Source organism: Episyrphus balteatus, chromosome 4, assembly GCF_945859705.1.
Source record: "Episyrphus balteatus chromosome 4, idEpiBalt1.1, whole genome shotgun sequence".
In the NCBI taxonomy this organism is placed as follows: Eukaryota; Metazoa; Arthropoda; class Insecta; order Diptera; family Syrphidae; genus Episyrphus; species Episyrphus balteatus.
Window position 1 is genome coordinate 34,672,989 of NC_079137.1, and position 21,404 is coordinate 34,694,392.

At 31.2% G+C, this 21,404-nt stretch overlaps 1 protein-coding gene across 12 annotated transcripts in view; it reads left to right on the forward strand.

Annotated features, from left to right (window-relative positions):
* Positions 1-21,404, forward strand: part of LOC129920266 (ryanodine receptor) — a 59,707-nt gene that overhangs the window by 12,254 nt on the left and 26,049 nt on the right. For 7 of the 12 annotated variants that reach the window (XM_056001558.1, XM_056001561.1, XM_056001560.1 and 4 more), the window contains exons 2-19: positions 4,532-4,728; positions 4,811-5,014; positions 6,050-6,127; positions 6,197-6,385; positions 8,545-8,744; positions 8,803-8,977; positions 9,039-9,388; positions 9,453-10,142; positions 10,199-10,339; positions 12,497-12,793; positions 12,847-13,266; positions 13,327-13,930; positions 14,129-14,228; positions 15,558-15,664; positions 15,732-15,829; positions 19,262-19,486; positions 19,545-20,055; positions 20,118-21,301. In XM_056001558.1, the coding sequence (XP_055857533.1) occupies positions 4,675-4,728; positions 4,811-5,014; positions 6,050-6,127; positions 6,197-6,385; positions 8,545-8,744; positions 8,803-8,977; positions 9,039-9,388; positions 9,453-10,142; positions 10,199-10,339; positions 12,497-12,793; positions 12,847-13,266; positions 13,327-13,930; positions 14,129-14,228; positions 15,558-15,664; positions 15,732-15,829; positions 19,262-19,486; positions 19,545-20,055; positions 20,118-21,301 (5,627 nt within the window). In that variant the 5' untranslated portion in view covers positions 4,532-4,674. Of the gene's footprint in view, positions 1-4,531; positions 4,729-4,810; positions 5,015-6,049; positions 6,128-6,196; positions 6,386-8,544; positions 8,745-8,802; positions 8,978-9,038; positions 9,389-9,452; positions 10,143-10,198; positions 10,340-12,496; positions 12,794-12,846; positions 13,267-13,326; positions 13,931-14,128; positions 14,229-14,602; positions 14,703-15,557; positions 15,665-15,731; positions 15,830-19,261; positions 19,487-19,544; positions 20,056-20,117; positions 21,302-21,404 lie in introns of all 12 variants that reach the window. The other 5 variants (XM_056001568.1, XM_056001569.1, XM_056001562.1 and 2 more) reach the window with 1 other exon arrangement.

The following is a 21,404-nucleotide window of genomic DNA, read 5'->3' on the forward strand; positions in this document are numbered from 1 at the left end:
AATTGCCCTTTCAGAATAACTTGAATTGCATTGGTAAAAAGAAAAAAGGATATTCTGTTTCCCACTTGAACTATATACAATTCAATATCTACAAGTTTGTGGTTGATATGTATCTATAATATGCCATCTTGCAGGAGAATATTATAAATATATCTTTCGATTAAACAGGTGTTTCAAAGATCCCTATTTTTCCAATAAAAATGGCAACATTGCATATAGATTTTATTCCTTATGAAAATTGTATTTATACTTTATAGTCTTTAACAAATATTATTTAAATAAGTATCTACATAAATATATTTTTGAATAAAATTTATTTTTAAAGTTTTTTTTTTGATGAATTTCCAAAACATTTTTAAAATTGCTTTATTTTTAACTTAAATGCTTTTTTCACCCACCAGGTATCGCATGATGACGTTTGGGTATCTCAATTTTTCTCTTCTCAAAACTCCATTGCAGATAAATAAAACCACATGGTTTTTCCCAATACACATTAACACAACACCGTGTACTCTCACAACCACCAACATAATTTCACTCTCTTTCGGAAAATTGAAGTTGGCTCTTTTTTATTCTCTTTTCGGAATGTGGTAATTACCTCTCAATTCTCAATTTATAATCTACCTTCACCACACTTGTTTATTCGAGAGAAATTAAATTGTTTGATAACAAATGTTCATGTTTTTTGTTCTATTGTGTGAAAAAAGTCATGTTTTGAAAAAGGTTATTGGCACACATTTTTTTATTTGTGAATGAAAAAAGCCGGTGGCTAAAAATAAATAAACAATCTGATATAAATAACTCACCACATCTATGAGGTTCAATGACTCGGATAGGTAAACGTAAACAAATAATTATAATTAAAGTTCATTGCCAAGGTTTTTAAGCTATAGTCTATATCTATATATATATATATAAATAGTCTATATCAAGATGAATGAAAAATTTATTTTTGGTAATAAAAATAATTGTTGAACGTTGACACACAACATTCGGTCTTTAAAAATAAATTTGTTTCCTGAAATGTATTATTTTTAGATTTTTTAAAAATGAAGCACACATTTTGAATTTTATTTTTGCAATGTGCCAAAGTTACATAGAATTTATGTTTTTGTGGTTTTTATTGTAACATGTCATGATTGATTTTGGGTTTCTGGTATTCAGAGTTTTCCAGATTTTGTATTTCCAACATTTTTGCATTTTTTCTTATTTTAAATTTTTCGATATTTTGAATTTTCAGTGTTTTGCGTTTAAGACATTTTAGATTTTCGAAGTTTTTGTTTTCCCGGTTTCGGAATGTTGGTGTTTTGGGTTTTTAGGATGAAAGGTTTTTCCGGTATTAACGGCTTTCAGAATTTTGGAATTTAGGATCTCGTCTATTTTTGTTGAACTTTCGCTATTTTGGATTTCGGTTTTTTTAGGTGGAGATTTTGAGTTTTTGGAATTCCCCGTTTTTGAGATTTAATATTTTTAAGGCTTATGCTTTTGGAGTTTTAAGGATTAAAGTTTGTACAGTCAAGATTTATTTATTTTCGAATGTGGGATGTTGATTTGATATTTTGGAGATATCGAATACAGAATTTGCGAGATTTTGGGTTTTCATAATTTTTCAGAACAATGGTTTTCTGAGTTATGAGTATTTATTGAGATTTTATAATTTTTTTTCTGACCCTGTGGACATCGCGTTCCGTTAAAATAATCGTTAGGTATAAAAAATATTTCAAACATTTTTGGATATTCTAAAAATACATACATATTTCAAAAATTTTTTTTTGATAAATCAATTTTTTGTTGAGTTTTATTGAAATTTAGGCGACTCGTGGACAAAATCAGAACTGCGTTGCTCAGCTACAGTGCCACATTTATTTAATTTAGGTATGCTGGTGGAACTAATTATAATTATTATTAAAATAAAATTATTTAGAGAAGTAGCAAAACAAAGGAGGTTCCACTGATTAGCCAAAAATATAGCTTATAATCCAAAATTACTAAGGTATTGGTAAATGCATGACTCGTTGAAAATTCCGAAAAACCATTTATATTCATATATGCTGGACAATGAACATTCAGTGAGAGAATAAACATATTTAACATTGTTTATTTGGATTAAACAAAACATGGGCGTAAAAAAGAGAAAGCTACATAACACCTCTAAATGTGTCTAAAAAAATTTCCTGATTTCTTTTATAAAAGCTGCAGAGCCTACCATCTGGCTCTATTGCGGATCTGTGGATAAAACAGAATAATACAAAAAAATTATGGTTATAACACCTTAAGTAAAAGTAATAAAAGTAATTAATAAAACTCTATACCTTGAATATTTAATAGACCTCCAAAATCTGGACTTAGAAACGAAAAAACGATTTTCGAGAAAAAGTAAGTTTTGTAGCGGTTATTATGAACATAATAAATCTGAAATCAAATTTCCCTCCGAAAAAAGTATGCAGTTTTATTTGATATATTAAGGTGCATTTTTAGAAAAAAAATTCAAAATCGTTAGAGCCGTTTTTAAGAAAACTAATTTTGTATCCCTAAATAATTTTTTCGAAAAAAAGTTTTAAAATAAAATTGGTATGCCATTTTGTAGAAATCACTAATTAACACCTAAAAACAAAATTTCAAAAAAATTCAATGTTCCGTTTTCGAAAATTTGATTTTCAAAAAAAAAAAAAAAAATTTCAAAATTTTTTTAAAAATCCAAAAATTATTTTTTTCTTAATTTTATTTTTGGCTTATATTGAGACTATATAAATGCGAATAAGCAGTTTCGGAACAAATCGGATTTTAAAAACGGTTCTATGGCAGGTACCGTTAATAATGATTTTCAAATTTTTTTTTTCATTAGAAGATAGACCTTACTTTAAAACTTATATTTTAATTTTTTAAACAAAATCGTTGGAGCTGTTTTTGAGCAATTTCAACTTTACTAAAATCAGTATATGACAAGTACCGTTATTTTTGGTTCAAAAAAATTAATTCCTAAAACCCCTCTGGAGAGTCGCCAAATAATGCAACATACCAAGTTTGACATTAATCCTTCCATCCGTTTAGGCTGTAGCTTCGTATTAGAGCTCTTGATACCCGGATACCCGAGTACTCGCCCGAGTACCCGGGTACCCGAGTTTTCGGGTATTACTCGAGTACCCGGGTACCCGGGTATTCGGGTACCCGGGTAGTTCGGGTACCCGGGTACCCGGTTGTTTAGTTACCCGAATACCCGGGTACCCGGGTACTCGGGTATCAAAAGAAAAAAAAAAGGATTTGTTAGGAAAATTGTTAATACTGAGCATTTTAAACGGTAAATAACACACCATAGGTATAAGATTGAAGGCAAAAATTAAACTCAAAACAGTTCTCCAGTCAAAGCAAAGAATCGTCGTCAAAAAGAGTTTTAAATTCTTTTACTAGCAAAAAGCAAAAGACGCAACATCCGCATCGTCTCCATTCCTCTGGGTGGCCGAACTATTCCCACCGGAGAAGGGTCCTTGCCGTGTGCAAAGATACCTTTCATTTTGTTTATTTTGATTTTTATCCATAAAAATTTTCCAAAATATTAAATCAAAAAAAAAAAGCGGAGAAAATGAGGTTTGAAAAAAGCTCTCATAGAAAAAAATAATCAAAAAAAATTTTCCACCCATCATAGATCCCATGGCCCTAATACTCTTAAATCAAACACTTCCAAATAAAACAAACAAATGGCTTTATTGTACCCGAGTACCCGGGTACCCGGGTATTCGGGTATTATGATACATGAAACTACCGGGTACCCGGGTACCCGAACTACCCGGGTACCCGAATACCCGGGTACCCGGGTACTCGAGTAATACCCGAAAACTCGGGTACCCGGGTACCCGGGTATTTGTGAGGACGGGTATTACCCGGTCGAAATCAAGAGCTCTACTTCGTATACAGACAGACAGACTGACAGACGGATTCCGGGACCCACTTTTTTGGCATTCTCTATCATCGTAATGTCATGGAAAAATGTTATCTCAACTTTTTTTTTTGTACGAATGCATAACTTGATTACCTATATCGCAAGTAAAAAACTTATTAAATATACAATGTTTGCTCAAATAAAATTGGAAAATCGCAAAAGCTTTTTCGAAATATCCCGTTTTCAGTATTAAGCTACACAATGGAATATCTATTTTCAATGGGGGATTGGGGCATTACATTAAACTTAAAAAAAAAAAATAATTCACCAAGTTTCACCCCATAGTTATGTTGGGATTAGAATCTCGAGGTGGTTTGTCAAATAAAAAGCCAAATGTATCTAATCAAATTAACAACAATGGCTCAGAATATAACTTAATTGACAAATATGTAGTTTGTTAAATAGATAGTAAGGGCTTAAAACGTGATAGCTTGAAAGTATTGTTTTGATTTTTAGAGAACTTATAACTTAAGAACAAAAGTTTAATTATTATATTAATAACTCTTAATTCCAATAAAAAAAAAAATATATTTTCAATTCTATTCAATTTTTACTTTATTTTGATGTTTTTTTTTTTTTTTGTTTCATTCACAGGATAGTAATACAACTAAATAAGAAAAAGAGGTTGTCTCGTAAGTTTTTAAGGTCAGGTAATGTCTCAGAGCCAATACAACCTAAAAAGTTATAAATTAACATCGCGGATTTTATATTAAACATCCTCGTTGTAATTAAAAATTATGGCTGAGGCAGAAGGAAGCTCAGAGCAGGATGATGTTTCATTCTTGCGTACGGTAAGTAATAATTTATAACCTACACATCTTACTTGCACTATTCTATATGCATTAATTAAATATTAAAATAATATCCTTGCAGGAAGACATGGTGTGTCTTTCGTGTACAGCAACTGGTGAAAGAGTTTGTCTTGCAGCTGAAGGATTTGGTAACAGACATTGTTTCCTGGAAAATATAGCTGATAAAAATATTCCTCCTGATTTATCGCAATGTGTTTTTGTTATTGAACAAGCATTGTCCGTTCGTGCCTTGCAGGAGTTGGTTACAGCAGCTGGATCGGAAACCGTACGTTTCTTTAAATTTCTTATTTTTTCTCATTTTGCCATAAAGCAACAAAAAAGCTAGTTTTCAATATACAAAATACAAAATTAGAAAGCTTCAATTAAAATTCAAGTACAATTTAAGTCTATAAAATTTGTGTAGATGAAGTTGTTTCTTAAAATACAATTTTATTAAAAAGCCTTCATCAACTCACAAAAATTAAAAAAAAAAATATATACCAATTCGCTAAAAAAGGATATATAAAAAAAAATTATTTTAAATATTATTTATTGCATTTACTTTTTGCTATTTTTGAAACCCATTTAAACAAAACAAAAATCAAAAACATACCTTCATTCGTTTGATTCTCTATATTTCTCTTTTTTTTTGTTCCAATTTCCGGTTGCTTTTACCAAAATTTTTATTTCCGATCTCATCCCCACGCGGTATACCACCTGCATATAAAACGTCAAAATTTGTTTCCTAAATTTTGGAAATATAAAAAAAAAACAATGACATTGTATTTTCAAAATATTTCCATCCATCAAAAACCAAAAATATACATAAAATCCAAAATAAAAAACCGTTACGCAAAAAAGGACAAGACTTTTGTAAGTATACAACAATTTTTTAAAAATCTACAATAAGCCAAAAAAATATAGAAAAAAAAAAAAAAACAATTTTGAACAACAATATTGTGGATGACTAATTTCTGTACATGAAATTTCAAAATTATGATCAAGTTTTTCCTTTTAACTTAATGTGCTACACAAACAAAAATAACGGTGTGTTATGCTTTCACCTAACCAAACAAAAACCCAAAATATAATCAAAAAAAAAAAAACAACAAATTTTGAACCGAGTCATATTGGTACAATTTTAAGTTTTTTTCCTTTTTTTTCATTTTTGGCACTGAGTCGTTTTAGACCCCCTTCACACATTTTTTTTTTATTTTTTTGATTAATTTTATGTTTTAGTTTTTTTTATCAAAATAAATAAAAAAATATTATTATTAAAATGATTGTTTTTCTGTTTGTCATTTTTTTTGTACTAAAACAGGGTAAAGGAACTGGTTCAGGCCATAGAACACTTTTATATGGCAATGCTATTCTTCTTCGTCATCATAACAGTGATATGGTAAGATAGTTTAAATGTTAATAAAGATCGTCAGCAAAAATAAATGTTGTTATTAATTTGTTCAAATAGTATTTAGCGTGCCTTTCAACGTCTTCATCGAATGATAAGCTGTCCTTTGATGTCGGTCTACAGGAGCATAGTCAGGGAGAAGCGTGTTGGTGGACTGTTCATCCCGCAAGCAAACAGCGTTCGGAGGGTGAGAAAGTCCGTGTCGGTGATGATCTTATTTTGGTGTCAGTTGCAACTGAGAGATATTTGGTAAGATTATTTTTTTTTTTTTTTTTTTTGTTTTTCTGAAGAAGTTAGAAAAAGTCTATAATAGGTCACAGTTTCGAAAAAATATTTTTACATAAAGATTCAAAACCCCGTTTTATCGGTTTTGAGGTTGTTATTCATTATACGGAAATCACATTTAATAAAATTAAAATTTTGCACGGGTCAAAATTCTTTTTTCAAAACTCTGCTTTCAAAATTCTGTTTTTCAAAATTCTGCTTTTCAAAATTCTTTTTTTTTCAAAATACTGTTTTTACAAATTCTGATTTTCATAATTCTGTTTTTCAAAGTTCTATAGAACTTAAAAAAATTTTTGGAAATGTAAAAAAGTGCGCGTTTTCTAACATTTTCTAAATTTTTTTTAAAATTTTTTGCAAACATTTTTAAAACCGTATTTCTAATAAATACTCGTGCCAGAGACCTAAGAGGTCGCTTACATTTGCATTTTTCTGTATTCTAGATAAAACTTTTCACCTCATATTTTACAATGAGGAAAAAAGCGCAACGTAAAATGTAATATGTTCAACGTTGATTAAATGTTGAAAAAACTAACATGAAACATCTTTAAATTAAAATTGAAACAAAGTAAGAATTTTAATTATTTTTGTCAGACTTCAGCTTTTGTAACATTTTATCACCCTTATTTCCAACAGTGAGATAGCACGTTGGTAAAGCATTCGCGGCTGCCAATTTTTTCTTTTTTTTTTTTATAAATTGATGCTTTTTTTTTTCAAAGTTGAAACAACTTTGATTTAAAAATGTTTTATAACGGCAAACCACTTTAAACTTACTATGTTCTACTTTGATTTTAAAATTTTCGTCTTCAACGCAAAATCATTCCGAAAAATAGTTGAATCAACGTGGTTTTCGTTGATTTTAAGTGGTTTTTTCCCTCATTGTACAGGATTCAAAATATCTTTTAAACCAAAAAAATTTTCTCAGTTTCTGATTTGTAGGCCAAGTCGTTTGCAGATAACCTCTAAAAAATTCATTTAATTGCTAAAATGGAAACTTATTTTCTTTTTCGTATCATCTTGCGTGACTTTCAATTCAAGGATTTGAGACCTTGCGTTTTTTGTTCTTTCTTAACAAGCGATTTTCTTTCTTTCTTCTGAACTTTCAAAACCTTTTGAGTTTTTTTTGAACCATATTCCACATTTTGGATTGATTTAAATGAGCACATTCACAGCCAAACGAAGAATTTCTATAGCATTTCATCATAGAAACAATGTTAATGCTTTTGAATTTGTTTCCTCTGTTAAAGGTTTTGTCGCAAGGTTCTAATAATCTCTATTGGTTGTAAAATTGGTTGTTTTGATCAAAACAGATTTCAACTTTCCATCTTCATTTGGTGAGATATGCAGGTTAGATCCGATATACTTTAATTGGAAACACAATTAATACAGACTCTTATATTTGATAATAATTCAAATTCAAAAGGCGTCCTTAATTTCGTTTTATGTTTTTTCACCTTTATAACAAGACTTTAACTCCTAGTATTTCTTTATGTCAATCAATGAATAAGTAAGTCCCAAATTTTGTTACTTTTGAAGCCTAATTCCTCAAAAACTTGTTATTGAAAATTTATCTATTTGAAGTTTTCGATCTAAATATGGGTAGATGCAGTGACTGTAGCCATCACCATATCGGGGGTCTGAGAGCCTTAAAATAGTTTTTACCAAGCCCCCCAAAAGCAGAAAAATTCGCCGAGTAAAAATATAATCTCTCCAGACCATAGTTCCGTTTTTTCCGTATAGGGGCCAAAATCCTGAAACACGAAATACCGAAAACTCAAAATCCCGACAACCCAAAATCCCGAAAATCCAAAATCAACGAAACCCAAAATTTGAAAAGTTTTTTACTTTTTCTGTTATATTTTCTGGATTTTGGCCTTTCTGAATTTTGGATTTGCAGATTATTGTGGATTTTCGGGATTTTGAATTTTCGGAATTCTGGGTTTTCGGGAATCTTGACTCTGGGCTTTCGGAATTCTGGGTTTTCTTGATGAAAAATTAAAAAAAAAAAATCTCCCCCTTGTTTCTTTACCATTTTGTCTATTTATATAAAATATATCTGAACTACTGAAATTAGAAGCTAATAATATCGCGAAATACTATTAATTTAATTTTTTTCTGATTTCCAGCACACAACTAAGGAAAATGAACAATCGATTGTAAATGCAAGCTTCCATGTTACCCATTGGTCGGTGCAACCCTATGGTACTGGTATATCTCGTATGAAGTATGTTGGTTATGTTTTTGGTGGTGATGTCTTGAGATTCTTTCATGGTGGTGATGAGTGTCTTACGATACCAAGTACTTGGGGTCGAGAAGCTGGTCAAAAGTATATAAATTTATTACTTCTTCTACAAAACAAAGTTATTTAACACCATTTGTTTTAGTATTGTGGTTTATGAAGGAGGTTCTGTAATGTCCCAAGCTCGATCACTTTGGAGACTAGAATTGGCAAGAACAAAATGGACTGGTGGTTTTATAAATTGGTTACATCCGATGAGAATAAGACACATTACAACTGGCAGATATTTAGGTGTAAATGAGAATAATGAATTGAATTTGGTAAGTTATTTGAAAACAAATTTTGAGATTTAAAAATAACCTAACATTCTTTTCAAAAAAGGTTAAAAAAGAAGATGCAACAATTGCTTCAACAACTTTCTGTCTAAGACAAGAAAAAGACGATCAAAAAGTTGTCCTCGAAGATAAGGATTTGGAAATTATTGGAGCTCCAATTATCAAATATGGTGATACAACAGTTATTGTTCAGCATTGTGAGTCAAGCTTATGGCTCAGTTATAAAAGCTATGAGACAAAGAAAAAAGGTGTGGGAAAAGTCGAAGAGAAACAAGCCATTCTACACGAAGAAGGAAAAATGGACGATTGCTTAGACTTTTCGCGATCGCAAGAAGAAGAATCAAAAACTGCTCGAGTTATTCGAAAGTGCAGTAGTTTGTTTACGCAGTTTATTAAGTAAGTTTCAATAAAAGGTCTTTTAAAAACAAGGGTTTAATGGTATATTTTTTTTTTCTTCTAGTGGCCTAGAAACTTTACAATCGAACCGAAGGCATTCGATATTCTTCCAAAAAGTCAATCTTGGCGAAATGGTTATGTGTCTGGAAGATTTGATCAATTACTTCTCCCAGCCCGAAGACGATATGGAACACGAAGAGAAACAAAACAAATTCCGAGCCTTGAGAAATCGTCAAGATCTGTTCCAAGAAGAGGGCGTCCTAAATCTCATTCTAGAGGCTATTGATAAAATTAACATCATCACATCGCAAGGCTTCTTGGCAAGTTTTCTTGCCAGTGATGAAATTGGTCAAAGTTGGGATTTAATATCGACGTATTTGTATCAACTTTTGGCAGCCATTATCAAAGGCAATCATACAAATTGTGCTCAATTTGCCAATAGCAATCGTTTGAATTGGCTTTTTTCTCGATTGGGATCGCAGGCATCTAGTGAAGGTTCCGGAATGTTGGATGTACTTCATTGTGTGTTGATTGATTCGCCAGAAGCTTTGAATATGATGAGAGATGAACATATTAAAGTTATTATATCTTTGTTGGAAAAGCATGGAAGAGATCCAAAGGTTCTTGATGTATTGTGTTCACTGTGCGTTGGTAATGGTGTGGCAGTGAGATCGTCTCAGAATAATATCTGTGACTATTTGTTGCCTGGTAAAAATTTACTTCTACAAACCCAGCTGGTTGATCATGTTGCGAGGTTGGTTTTGATTATTTAAGACTTTTTGTAACTTTTTATAATAATTTAATTTCTAGTATTCGACCAAATATTTTTGTTGGAAGAGTTGAAGGTTCTGCTATGTATCAGAAATGGTATTTTGAAGTCACTATGGATCATATTGAACGGACAACACACATGATGCCGCATCTTAGAATTGGTTGGGCCAATACTGCTGGGTAAGATTCATAATTCAAAAGAGTTCATTAACCCTTTATATAAGACCGTTCCTAAAATCCGGTAGTTCTGATATTTGGTGCAGTTGTTTATTTGAAGACCGAGAAAGTTTTAGGTTGCCTTTTTAGTGTTCATATGAATGGAAACTACTTTTTCAGTGAATTTTTGATAAATTGTATTAATCGGAAACATTAAATTACAGTTTGTGTGGTTGATTTTACAAGGTGGACATGGTTTTAAAAATTTTATTTCAACTCGGAAGTTTTTTTTAACAAAAATTAATAATTTTTCTTGAACTTATACTTAAAAAAGAATTTTTTGAACTTGAATTCATTACTTCCTAAATTATTTGGTACATATTTAGTATAACTACTGAAGCATTATAGTAAAAAAATTAATTTAAATCAACTTTGGGTTAAGAATATCTTTAAAACGAAAGAGCTGAATTAAAAACCTGATTTTAGGTTTTTCTTTTTAAATATTGTAGCAGATCATATAGCTTCGAATTTTTGATTAGAAAACAATCTTTAACCAATTTAAACTTACTTTCAGCACCTTCCAAACTTCTTTGGCGATATTTCATAGCCAACTTCTGAGTCATTTGCGTAGTCCATTTCTGAGCTTCTTCATTCTCAACCCTGTTCGCTGCACATTCTTAGTTTGCAGACTTTGTCAGATGTGCAATGCAAAATATTCGAGTTTTTAAATTTTTTTTAAGCTCATAAAGACTATTTTTTTGCGAAAATTATTTAACGCGGTTTTGAAGCTTAGGTATACCTCGTCTGAAAAGGTAAAGCAAAGCTGCCTTCCATTAAAAATCATTAAAATATGATATAAGATAGTTTGGCTTTTCTTAAAGTACTATTTTATTTCAATTTTCAAAATATTATGTTAAGATAAGATATTTTGTTAGGGACTAAATATTTAGTCAAGTTTCACTTTTCTGATTGGTTAACTGTCAAAAATAAATCTTTCGATCTCTAACTCGATTTACTTGCCTGTCTAAATTTTGGTTCAGAAAATGACGTTGACAAAAATGTCTAGTCATAACCCGTTTTCAAAAAACTGAAAATAAGTCTTAAAGCAAAACCAAAACAAATTTAATTTCAAGATTTCGTTAACGAAATTTTGTATGGAAAATTTCGTTTCGCTTCAGCTGTTAATTTTCGAAAATTTTAATATTTTTGTTACTTAAACACTTTTGCATAAAAATTTTCGTTGAAACCGGGTTTGTCTTCTACAAGATATTCAGAAACAAAAAAAAAAAAAACAAAACGGTTGTATGGCAGGTACCCTTAATTTATTCCAAAAATTGGGTCTTTTTTGTAACATGCCCTTACCTACATATATCGCGAAGTATTTTGAGTTGACTTAAAATAACTTTACCTATACAGTCGAGATTACAATATTAAATAAATTTTAGCTTAATGGTGTGTCTAATGGTTTCCAAGATTTGGCTCTTCAAAAATCGTCAATTTAACGAAATATTTTCTACAAAAATTATGTAACACAGTTTAAAAGCTTAAACAAAATCCAATGGTTGAAGCTTGAAATCTTCTCTCTTGGTCTAATGGTTTTAAACTTTAAAGCTATGACTCTTCAAAGATTATAATCTGTAATTTGCTTTAGTTACTCCACTAAAACATAATAAAACGATAACAATGCAAAAAAATCCAAATTTTTTGAATTTTTTCAACAAAAACTTGATAAATTGTTAAATAAATTGCATAAAATTGTTTATTTGTTTTATGCTGGTAGTAAACAACGATTGTGTCGAATAAATAGCAATATAAACAAGAAAAATGACTTTAAACCGGGCAAAATGCTTAAAATTATTGAAAAAACTTCCGAAAAAAATTTTGTTCGAAGTGGTACCGATAAATCGATGCCAATCGATTTCTCAGTTCCGAAATTGGGGGGAACAGTCAACTGCACAGTTGTCTCAATTTTTTTTTTGAAAAACCCTTGCTCATTTGGCCATAGCCGTAAACAACTTGGCAAAATCGGTTCGGCGGATAAGTATTATATGACCGTGGTGCGGAGATAATTCTGCGAAAAAGCAATTTTTGGTAATGCCCGAAGCATTGTAGTTCCGTTAAAAAAAATCGCGCTAAACAAGTAATTTTTGATTATTTTCTAAATTCTTAATTATTTTCCAGCTATGTACCATACCCTGGCGGAGGTAAGAAATGGGGTGGTAATGGAGTTGGTGACGATCTTTACTCCTTCGGTTTTGACGGAGCTTACTTCTGGACTGGAGGTCGAAAAACCCAAATTGTTGAAAATCTTCCAGAAGAACCATTTATTAGGAAAGGAGATGTTATCGGTGTAGCCCTTGACTTGGCAGTACCAATTATCACATTTTCTTTCAACGGCATGAAAGTTAGAGGAAGCTTCAGAGGCTTCAATTTAGATGGAATGTTCTTCCCTGTTATGAGTTGTTCATCAAAACTAAGGTTTGTCTTGAACAATCCCTACTCAAAACTTAATTCAAACTTAAAAATTCTAGTTGTCGTTTCCTATTCGGTGGAGATCATGGTCGTTTGAAATACCCTCCACCAGTTGGATTCTCCCCACTCGTACAATGTCTAATGCCCCATCAAATTTTAAGTCTCGATCCGTGTTTCTATTTTGGAAATTTAAATAAAAATGTCCTTGCTGGTCCATGGATGATAGAGGATGACACTGCTTTCGTACCAAATCCAGTTGATACGTCAGGTGTATCTCTTCCATCTTCCGTTGACTCGATCAAGGAGAAATTAGCTGAAAACATACACGAAATGTGGGCTTTGAATAAAATCGAATCGGGCTGGTCGTGGGGTGAACATCGCGATGATTATCATCGTATACATCCATGTTTGACGCAATTTGAGAAACTTCCACCAGCTGAAAAACGTTATGATAGTCAACTTGCTGTACAAACATTGAAGTAGGTTTTTTTTTTTTGAAAATTTTCGGTTCTAGGATAAAAGTTTTTTTTGTTCAACAGAACTATCATATCTTTGGGTTACTACATCACAATGGATAAGCCACCAGCTAGAATCCGACCGGTACGTTTGCCAAATGAAATTTTCATGCAAGCAAACGGCTATAAGCCAGCTCCGTTGGACCTAAGTGCTGTGACTTTGACACCGAAATTGGAAGAATTGGTTGATCAATTAGCTGAAAATACCCATAACCTTTGGGCTAAGGAGAGAATTCAGCAAGGCTGGACTTATGGCTTGAATGAAGACTCGGAAAACCATCGAAGTCCTCATTTGGTTCCATATTCCAAAGTCGATGAAGCTATTAAGAAGGCTAATCGTGATACAGCTTCAGAAACTGTTCGAACACTTTTGGTTTATGGATATGTACTTGACCCACCAACTGGAGAAGGCAATGAAGCTCTCTTAGCTGAAGCCCTTCGTTTAAAATTCGCGGCCTTCAGGACATATCGAGTGGAGAAAAACTATGCTGTCACATCGGGCAAATGGTATTTCGAATTCGAAGTTTTGACATCAGGTCCAATGCGAGTTGGATGGGCCCGTGCCGATTGTCATCCAGGAGCAATGTTGGGCAGTGACGATTGCAGTTGGGCTTTCGATGGACACAATGTAAGCTTTTTTTTTGAGTTTTTGTTTTATTTTTTGTTTTTAGAGAGAGAAAAAGGGTCATTTTGGAACTTAACGGTCGCTATAGAGATACGCCTAGAAAATTTATGATTTTCAAAAGTTCTATTGGATTATTTTTTTTTGTTAAAAAAAAATTTAAACGTAATTTAAAAAAAAATTATCAACACGTAATGTAAACAGGTTACTAAGGTGCATGGAGGTTCGATTGAACATTTTGGTGTTCGCTATGAAGCAGGCGACGTAATTGGTTGTTTTATAGACGTCAAGGAACAAACTATAAGTAAGAATCGCAAAAAGCAAAAAAAAAAATCGCATCTACATTTATAGTTGATTTGTGTTTAAATAATTTTTCTGTAAACGTTTTTTTTTTTCTCTTACATATTTATATAACTCGATTGTTTTTTTTTTATATTTAATTTATTAATTCAACGACTGTAATAATCCTGCGAAAAAATATGAAATTTTGTGTCTAACTTTGTAGTAGGTCAGTTTGCATATACAAATATATATCTTCTTCAAAAAAAGCAAAATACGTATATTTCAAAATATAGGGTTTTCAACGTTTAAAAAACAAACAAAAAAATTGATAAAAATTATATTTAATGTGCCAAACAAATTTTTTCCGCACAATTTCGTTCAACCATCAAATTATAGGAAGAGAAAGTCTTTGGCGGGACAAGTGAGTCCTTTGGTAAACAATGTGGACCTGGTGATATCGTCGGTGTGTTTCTCGATCTCGCTGATCACAATATTAGTAAGAGTCAAAGTTTTGTTTTATTAGATATTAAAAAAAAAAAAATAGTTATGAGGCGTTTTTTTTTCGTATCCTGCTTAGTATTATTTCCTTACAAAAAAAAAATATCTACAACAGTTCTTATGCAACCCTTCTTTTTTCCACTTCGAATTCAATATTTTGCTTTTTATTATAGATAAGTACAAAAAATTGGTACGCCAAAAACGGATTTTTTTTCCCAAAAAAACGTTTGCATTTCATTTTTATTTGATTTATTTTTTCGTTTTTTGAACACAAAAGTATCGAAATCATTGATATCCTGCAGTGATACATTTTATTAAAAAAATAAGAAAAAAAAACCTACATATACATTTTTTTAACCAATATCGTATTCAATGTTCGTCTTTAAACAAAACACAAAAATAAACATGCATTTATGTGCTTCTATTTTGACAATGGAGTAATTCTGTCCCAACACAAAAAAAAATATATACATATATAAAAAAAAATTCAAAAAGGTTTGAAACAGACACATTTTTGACTAAAAAACCTTGGTGTTTATTAATTTTTTATCTAATCTATTCACCGACTATTAACTAATCCACGAATAAATTGCACTAAATACTAAATCATTTTTTTGAATAGAAATTTTTAGCTTTTTTTTTTTTTTAAATAAAATCAAAAATTCATGAAAACAATACTGATTCTGAAATATTTTCGACAAAGTTTTCATAACAAAAAACAGCATGCGTTTTTCGCTTATTAATATTTTTTATAGTGTTAACTTTTTTTTGTAAAAAAAAATATTTTATATTAGCTTTTTTGTAGGCCTTAAATTTAATTTTAATTTAATATTTATAATGCGTTTTTTTTAAGGTTTCTCATTGAATGGTGAACTTTTGATGGATGCATTAGGTGGTGAAACGACTTTTGCTGATGTTACAGCTGATGGAGTTGGTTTTGTTCCAGCTTGTACTTTGGGTGTAAGGAGACCGAAATTAATAATAACTTTTGAATTAAAAAAAAATTAACTTTATTTATTTAAAATAGGTTGGTCAAAAGGCTCGATTGATTTATGGACAAGATGTTGATTCTTTGAAGTTCTTTACCACTTGTGGTTTGCAAGAGGGTTACGAACCATTCTGTGTGTAAGTTAATTTTTTTGGAATAAGTCTTTTTTGAACTTTTTTTTTTTGAGAATTTTGCAAAACAACGGTTTTTTTTTGTATACCTACGGGAGTTTATACATATATTGGACTTTTTCTTTTAATTTTTGATATTTTTCTAATGTCAAATAGCACTGGGGGACAAATATCACTTAAGTTAAGGGACGGTAAAGGAGTTTAATTTTTTATGTAGGAAGAGTCGTTTTAGGGATAATGACGTACTTTTGTCTAAAATGTCTAGACATTGAAATGGGTAGGTAAAATACATGAAGTTATGTAGGATTGTAGGTATTAAGTTCACATTTGTTAATTTAGACTTTTTCTACGGTACGTTTAAGTTAACACCAAAAAGTGTCCAATTTTTAACTGTTTTGTTACAAGATGACTTTTTAAATGACCACTTTTGATAAAAAAAAGTTTCGAAAAACTGGAGGATTAAGGAACACATCCATTCAAAGATGATTTGCAGCCCTTTAAGTTTTGTTAATAAGTACATTTTTTAATTTTCAAAGAATCTCGATCCGAAATGAAAAAAATATTTTTATAAAAAAAACACATTTTTGTATAAAAAAATTGCTAGATGCCAAGAAAAGTCATAAGGCGAGAAAAGTGGTAATTAAAAAGGTTGGAGAGTTTCACCCATTTGTCATTTACCTAATTTTTTTTTTTCGATGTACCTACAAAATTTTAATTTGTTAAATACGAATTGGTTGTGCAAAATTTAATTTTGTGGCTCTCCCTCAGTCACTTTGTATTTCAATTTTAAGTTTAAAAAGTGAACATCCGGTTTGATAAGACCAGTGGAGACATTTTAAAAGAAATTCCTTTTTAATTTTTTTCCTTTTGCCGGTACATAGCTATGTAGCTTTCAAACAATTTTTTTTAGTGCATATCCCAATTTTTAGCCCAGGGTGAATAATTTTTGAAAACAAAAAAATCATAGTAGAACGAAACGCATTGGAAAAAGAGATGAATATGAAAAAAATGAAAGGAAAAATAAATTACGGGCGAGCCGATTTTGGGAAGTGGGTGGGTTGAGTTTTTAATGGTAAGAAATGGTATATCTCGATTTCCGGCAAAACTACAAGTCCTATGGAAAAAAGTATAATTTTTTCACATAACCTCAAAATTTAGGTGAAAAATTAAAAAAACGAGTTTTTGGTTTTTTATTTTTATCTTTTTCAATTTTTTTTGTACGAAATTTTGTGAAAACTTACATAGGGTTGGGGTCAAAATTCTGCCGGGGTCAAAATTCTTTTGTCAAAATTCTGCTTTCAAAATTCTGCTTTACAAAATTCTGCTTTCAAAATTCTGCTTTTTAAAATTCTGTTTTTCAAAATTCTGTTTTTCAAAATTCTGCTTTTCATAATTCTGCTTTTCAAAATTCTGCAAAAAATTAAAAAAGGGTTTGGAAAATGTTAAAAAGCGCGCGCTTTTTAACATTTTCCAAACCCTTTTTTAATTTTTTGCAGAATTCTGTAAAATCATCTTTTTGAAAAAATTATCTGCTTATTTGATTACTTACCTACATAATTTGGCATTTTTTAAATGCGAATTAATTTTTGTTTTATAAATGAATACATTTGAAAATATTAAGAAAAGGTTTTTAATATTAAACATTTCCGAAAATAACTAAAAATTTATTAATTTATCAAATAAAGATGAATATTCAAAAATTTGAATAAGAAAAGGAATATACAACATCGGTTCCAATTAGTATACATATTTTATTTCAAAGAAAGTCAGTATATGCATTTCAAAAAATATTTGCGACACTTAAATAAAAAAATTTAGGAAAGTACCAATGTTTAATTACATTAATGAGGTGTATTTTTCTTTAGCCAGCGCATATGCCATACAAAAAAAACAGAATTAGCAGAATTTTTTTGTTCAAATATAATGCTGGCAGAATTTTGAAAAGCAGAATTTTAAAAAGCAGAATTTTGAAAAACAGAATAGAAAAAAAGCAGAATTTTGAAAAACAGAATTTTCGCTGAAAAAGCAGAATTTTGAAAAGCAGAATTTTGAAGCCAGAATTTTGACCCGATCCCCTTATTATGTCCAAATACACTGTAATTTATTTGATTTAAAATATTTATTTTTTCACCTTATTTTGACTTAATATAAAAAAACACCCTAATTTTCAATCGAAAATTCACGTGTCAAAATATCAGCTTTTTTTTCAAAAAGTCGGTGGGCATTTTGTTCGTTGAAATATCTACTTTTAGATGGTGAAAGAAAAAATTTACATTAGTGCACTCACACTATAGTACATTTTCTCGGAAAATGCAAAAAATGAAAAAAGCTTGAATTCGAAAATTTTTTTTATCATTATTTAACATTTTGGCCTATTTATTAAAATTTACACTTTAATTACTGAAAAACCGTAAGATTTCATGTTGCAATTATAAATTGCACTAATAATTTATTTTTATTTTAATTTTTATCATATTCACCTCGTTTTCCAACGTATGCACATAGAATTAATAAAGAATCATTACATTTTTAGTCAGTTTTCTAATGATGAGAATTCCTATTAAAATTAAATGAAGAATTTTTTAAGCGGATTCAAATTTTTTTTATTGATTCAAACTGGGATTTAAAGTGAGCATCATCATATTTTTAGGTTCTCTTGTTTTCTCCGTGCATAACACTGGTCGGCAACGGATATAGAGCAAGAACCAAACACTACTTTTCGAGAGGAATTTTGTGTGCTGAGTCCGAATCTGAAGTCAAAATTTCACTGGCACGTCACGTTTTTGAAATAATTGAATATTAATAGGTCAAAAACGCGTTTTTTTTGGGTACATTTGACATCGAATTACATCACCGTTAATTTTTTTTTTTGTAAAACTACTTATGCAATCTCAAAACGCCATATTAACACGTCCTAAAGGTATTTATATTTTTTCAAAACAATTTTTTTTCTCAAAGATATTGAAAAAAGAAATTTATGATAGATATCTCAAAATCTTGATTATTTTTTTCAAAGTAATGAATGGTTTTTTGAATCAAATTCCATCTTGCGTCTTCTGATTTGGACTTATAAAGAGCAACATATTACGGAAAATATATATTTTTGACTAAACATAAAAAAAAACTCAATTAGTTTTTGAAGCTTTATAGCAAAAATAGTGATGAGTATAGCTCAAAAACTAGACGTGATAGCAAAAATCTGTAAACAGTTTCAAAACAAATTCAGCACACTAAAGTCAATCAAAATTACCTTATAAAGTTCTTGCTCCCGACTTTTTTTAATTTTTTGCCGACCAGTGTAATTAGTGTTGGTCCTTAAAAATTAAGGGCATAGAGACAGAATTTCGGTCCCGACTGAGTGTTTTAAAAACCAATAGCCTCATGTGTCCTATTGTCAGTGATCAATAGAAATTAAATAAATATGTTTAATTCTTCTAGCAACATGCGACGTCCTGTTACACATTGGTACACTAAGGATCAGCCAATATTCGAAAATACCGAAGAAATGCCCGATTGTCGTATTGATGTTACTCGAATTCCTGGCGGTGCAGATACTCCACCTCATTTGAAAATTTCACACAATACATTCGAAACAATGGAAAAAGCCAATTGGGAATTTTTGCGTTTATCACTTCCTGTTACTTGTATGAGTGAATTTATCAGGTAAATATCAAAATACTCTATATTGTACCATTATCTAAAATCAATCTTTGGTTCATAGTGAAAGTGAAAAATCACGTCGTTGGGAAGAAATCAAAATTCGTCAATATCGTCTTATGATAGACAGTCAAGAAGCTATGCAACCTCAACCATCACAAGCTGCTCATGTTGATCATATGTTAAAGAGTGGTTTTACAATGAACGATATAAAGGGTTTAAATAGAAATTATAACGATAATACTGAAGCCGAAGATAATATGAATGGTCCGTCAAGACCCCCACGAAAGGGTTCACTAACAAGGAATATCACATTTGAAGACGGTATGTCTGACAATATGCGAGGATCAACAACTGCCTTGGACATGATGAATGGTTTAGACGAGGCTGAAGATAAGAAAAAACGTGGAAGAAGTCCGTTTAAATTTTTCTCCAAAAAGTCCCGAGATCAAAGTAAAGACAAAGTTAGGCCAAGGGAAACTTCTCCAATGGAGAGGAGGAATACTGTTGCTCATGGAAGGAATGTTGTAAATTCCCAAATGACAACCCGAAATCCTACAGTTCGGGTAACAAACGTAAGTTTGGGTTTCAAAAGCTTTGAATCTTTCAGTATTCAAGATTTTCTTTTTTCTTTTAGACCAACGAGCAAGGTGGTGGCGTACAACCTCCAGCAGCTCCTGAACGTCAAGCTGGCCCAAAAGCAATGAGTGGTGGAAATTTAGGAAATCCATCAGTGGAATCTTCCGGCAATGAAATGTTCGATGCCGATTGCTTAAGACTCATCAATGAATACTTTTATGGAGTCCGAATTTTCCCCGGACAAGATCCAACTCATGTATACGTCGGTTGGGTGACAACACAATATCATTTGCACAGCAAAGAATTCAACAAGTCCAAAGTCCGTTGTGCTTCTGTAGTTATTGAAGATTACTACGAGCAAATAATGGAACATATTGATCGTCAAAGTTGTTATGTTGTTCGTGCTGATGAGCTCTTCAATGAAGTCACTCAGGATGCATCGGGAAAAGGTGCTTCACAGGGAATGTTTGTGGGATGTTTTGTCGATACAGCAACGGGTATAATTAGATTTACCTGTGAAGGTAAAGAAACTTCTCATCGTTGGTTAATGGAGCCGGATACAAAACTCTTTCCGGCGATATTTGTCGAAGCTACTAGCAAGGAAATCCTTCAAATCGAATTGGGAAGGACACCAACAACTCTTCCACTTTCAGCAGCTGTTCTTCCAACAAGTGACAAACACGTTAATCCTCAATCACCACCTCGTCTGAAGGTGCAATGTTTGAAGCCTCATCAATGGGCTCGAGTTCCCAATACAGCTTTGCAGGTTCATGCTCTAAAACTTTCCGATATCCGTGGTTGGTCAATGCTGTGTGAAGATCCAGTTTCAATGCTGGCTCTCCACATCCCTGAGGAAGATCGTTGCATAGATATTTTAGAACTGATTGAAATGGACAAGAGTTTATCTTTCCATTCCCACACTTTAACCCTGTATGCAGCTTTATGTTACCAATCAAATTATCGAGCTGCACATGCTTTGTGTCAACATGTCGATCAAAAACAACTTCTTTATGCTATTCGTTCGGAATACATGAGTGGACCATTGAGACAAGGATTCTATGATCTTTTGATTGCTTTGCATTTGGAATCACATGCAACTACTATGGAAGTTTGCAAAAATGAATATATTACACCTCTGGGTCCTGAACTTAAGGAACTGTATGGAGATGAAGAGATGTGTCATTCATTGCGTTCTCTGGTAACAGAGTCCGTTAGACCACAGTTAAGAATGACTGAAATAACGTAAGTAAAACATATTTTTTTTAAAACATTCTTTGAACTTCTATGAAGCCCACCATCTTGTTCATATTTTTTGACGAGTGAGTAAAATTACCTTGAAATATTT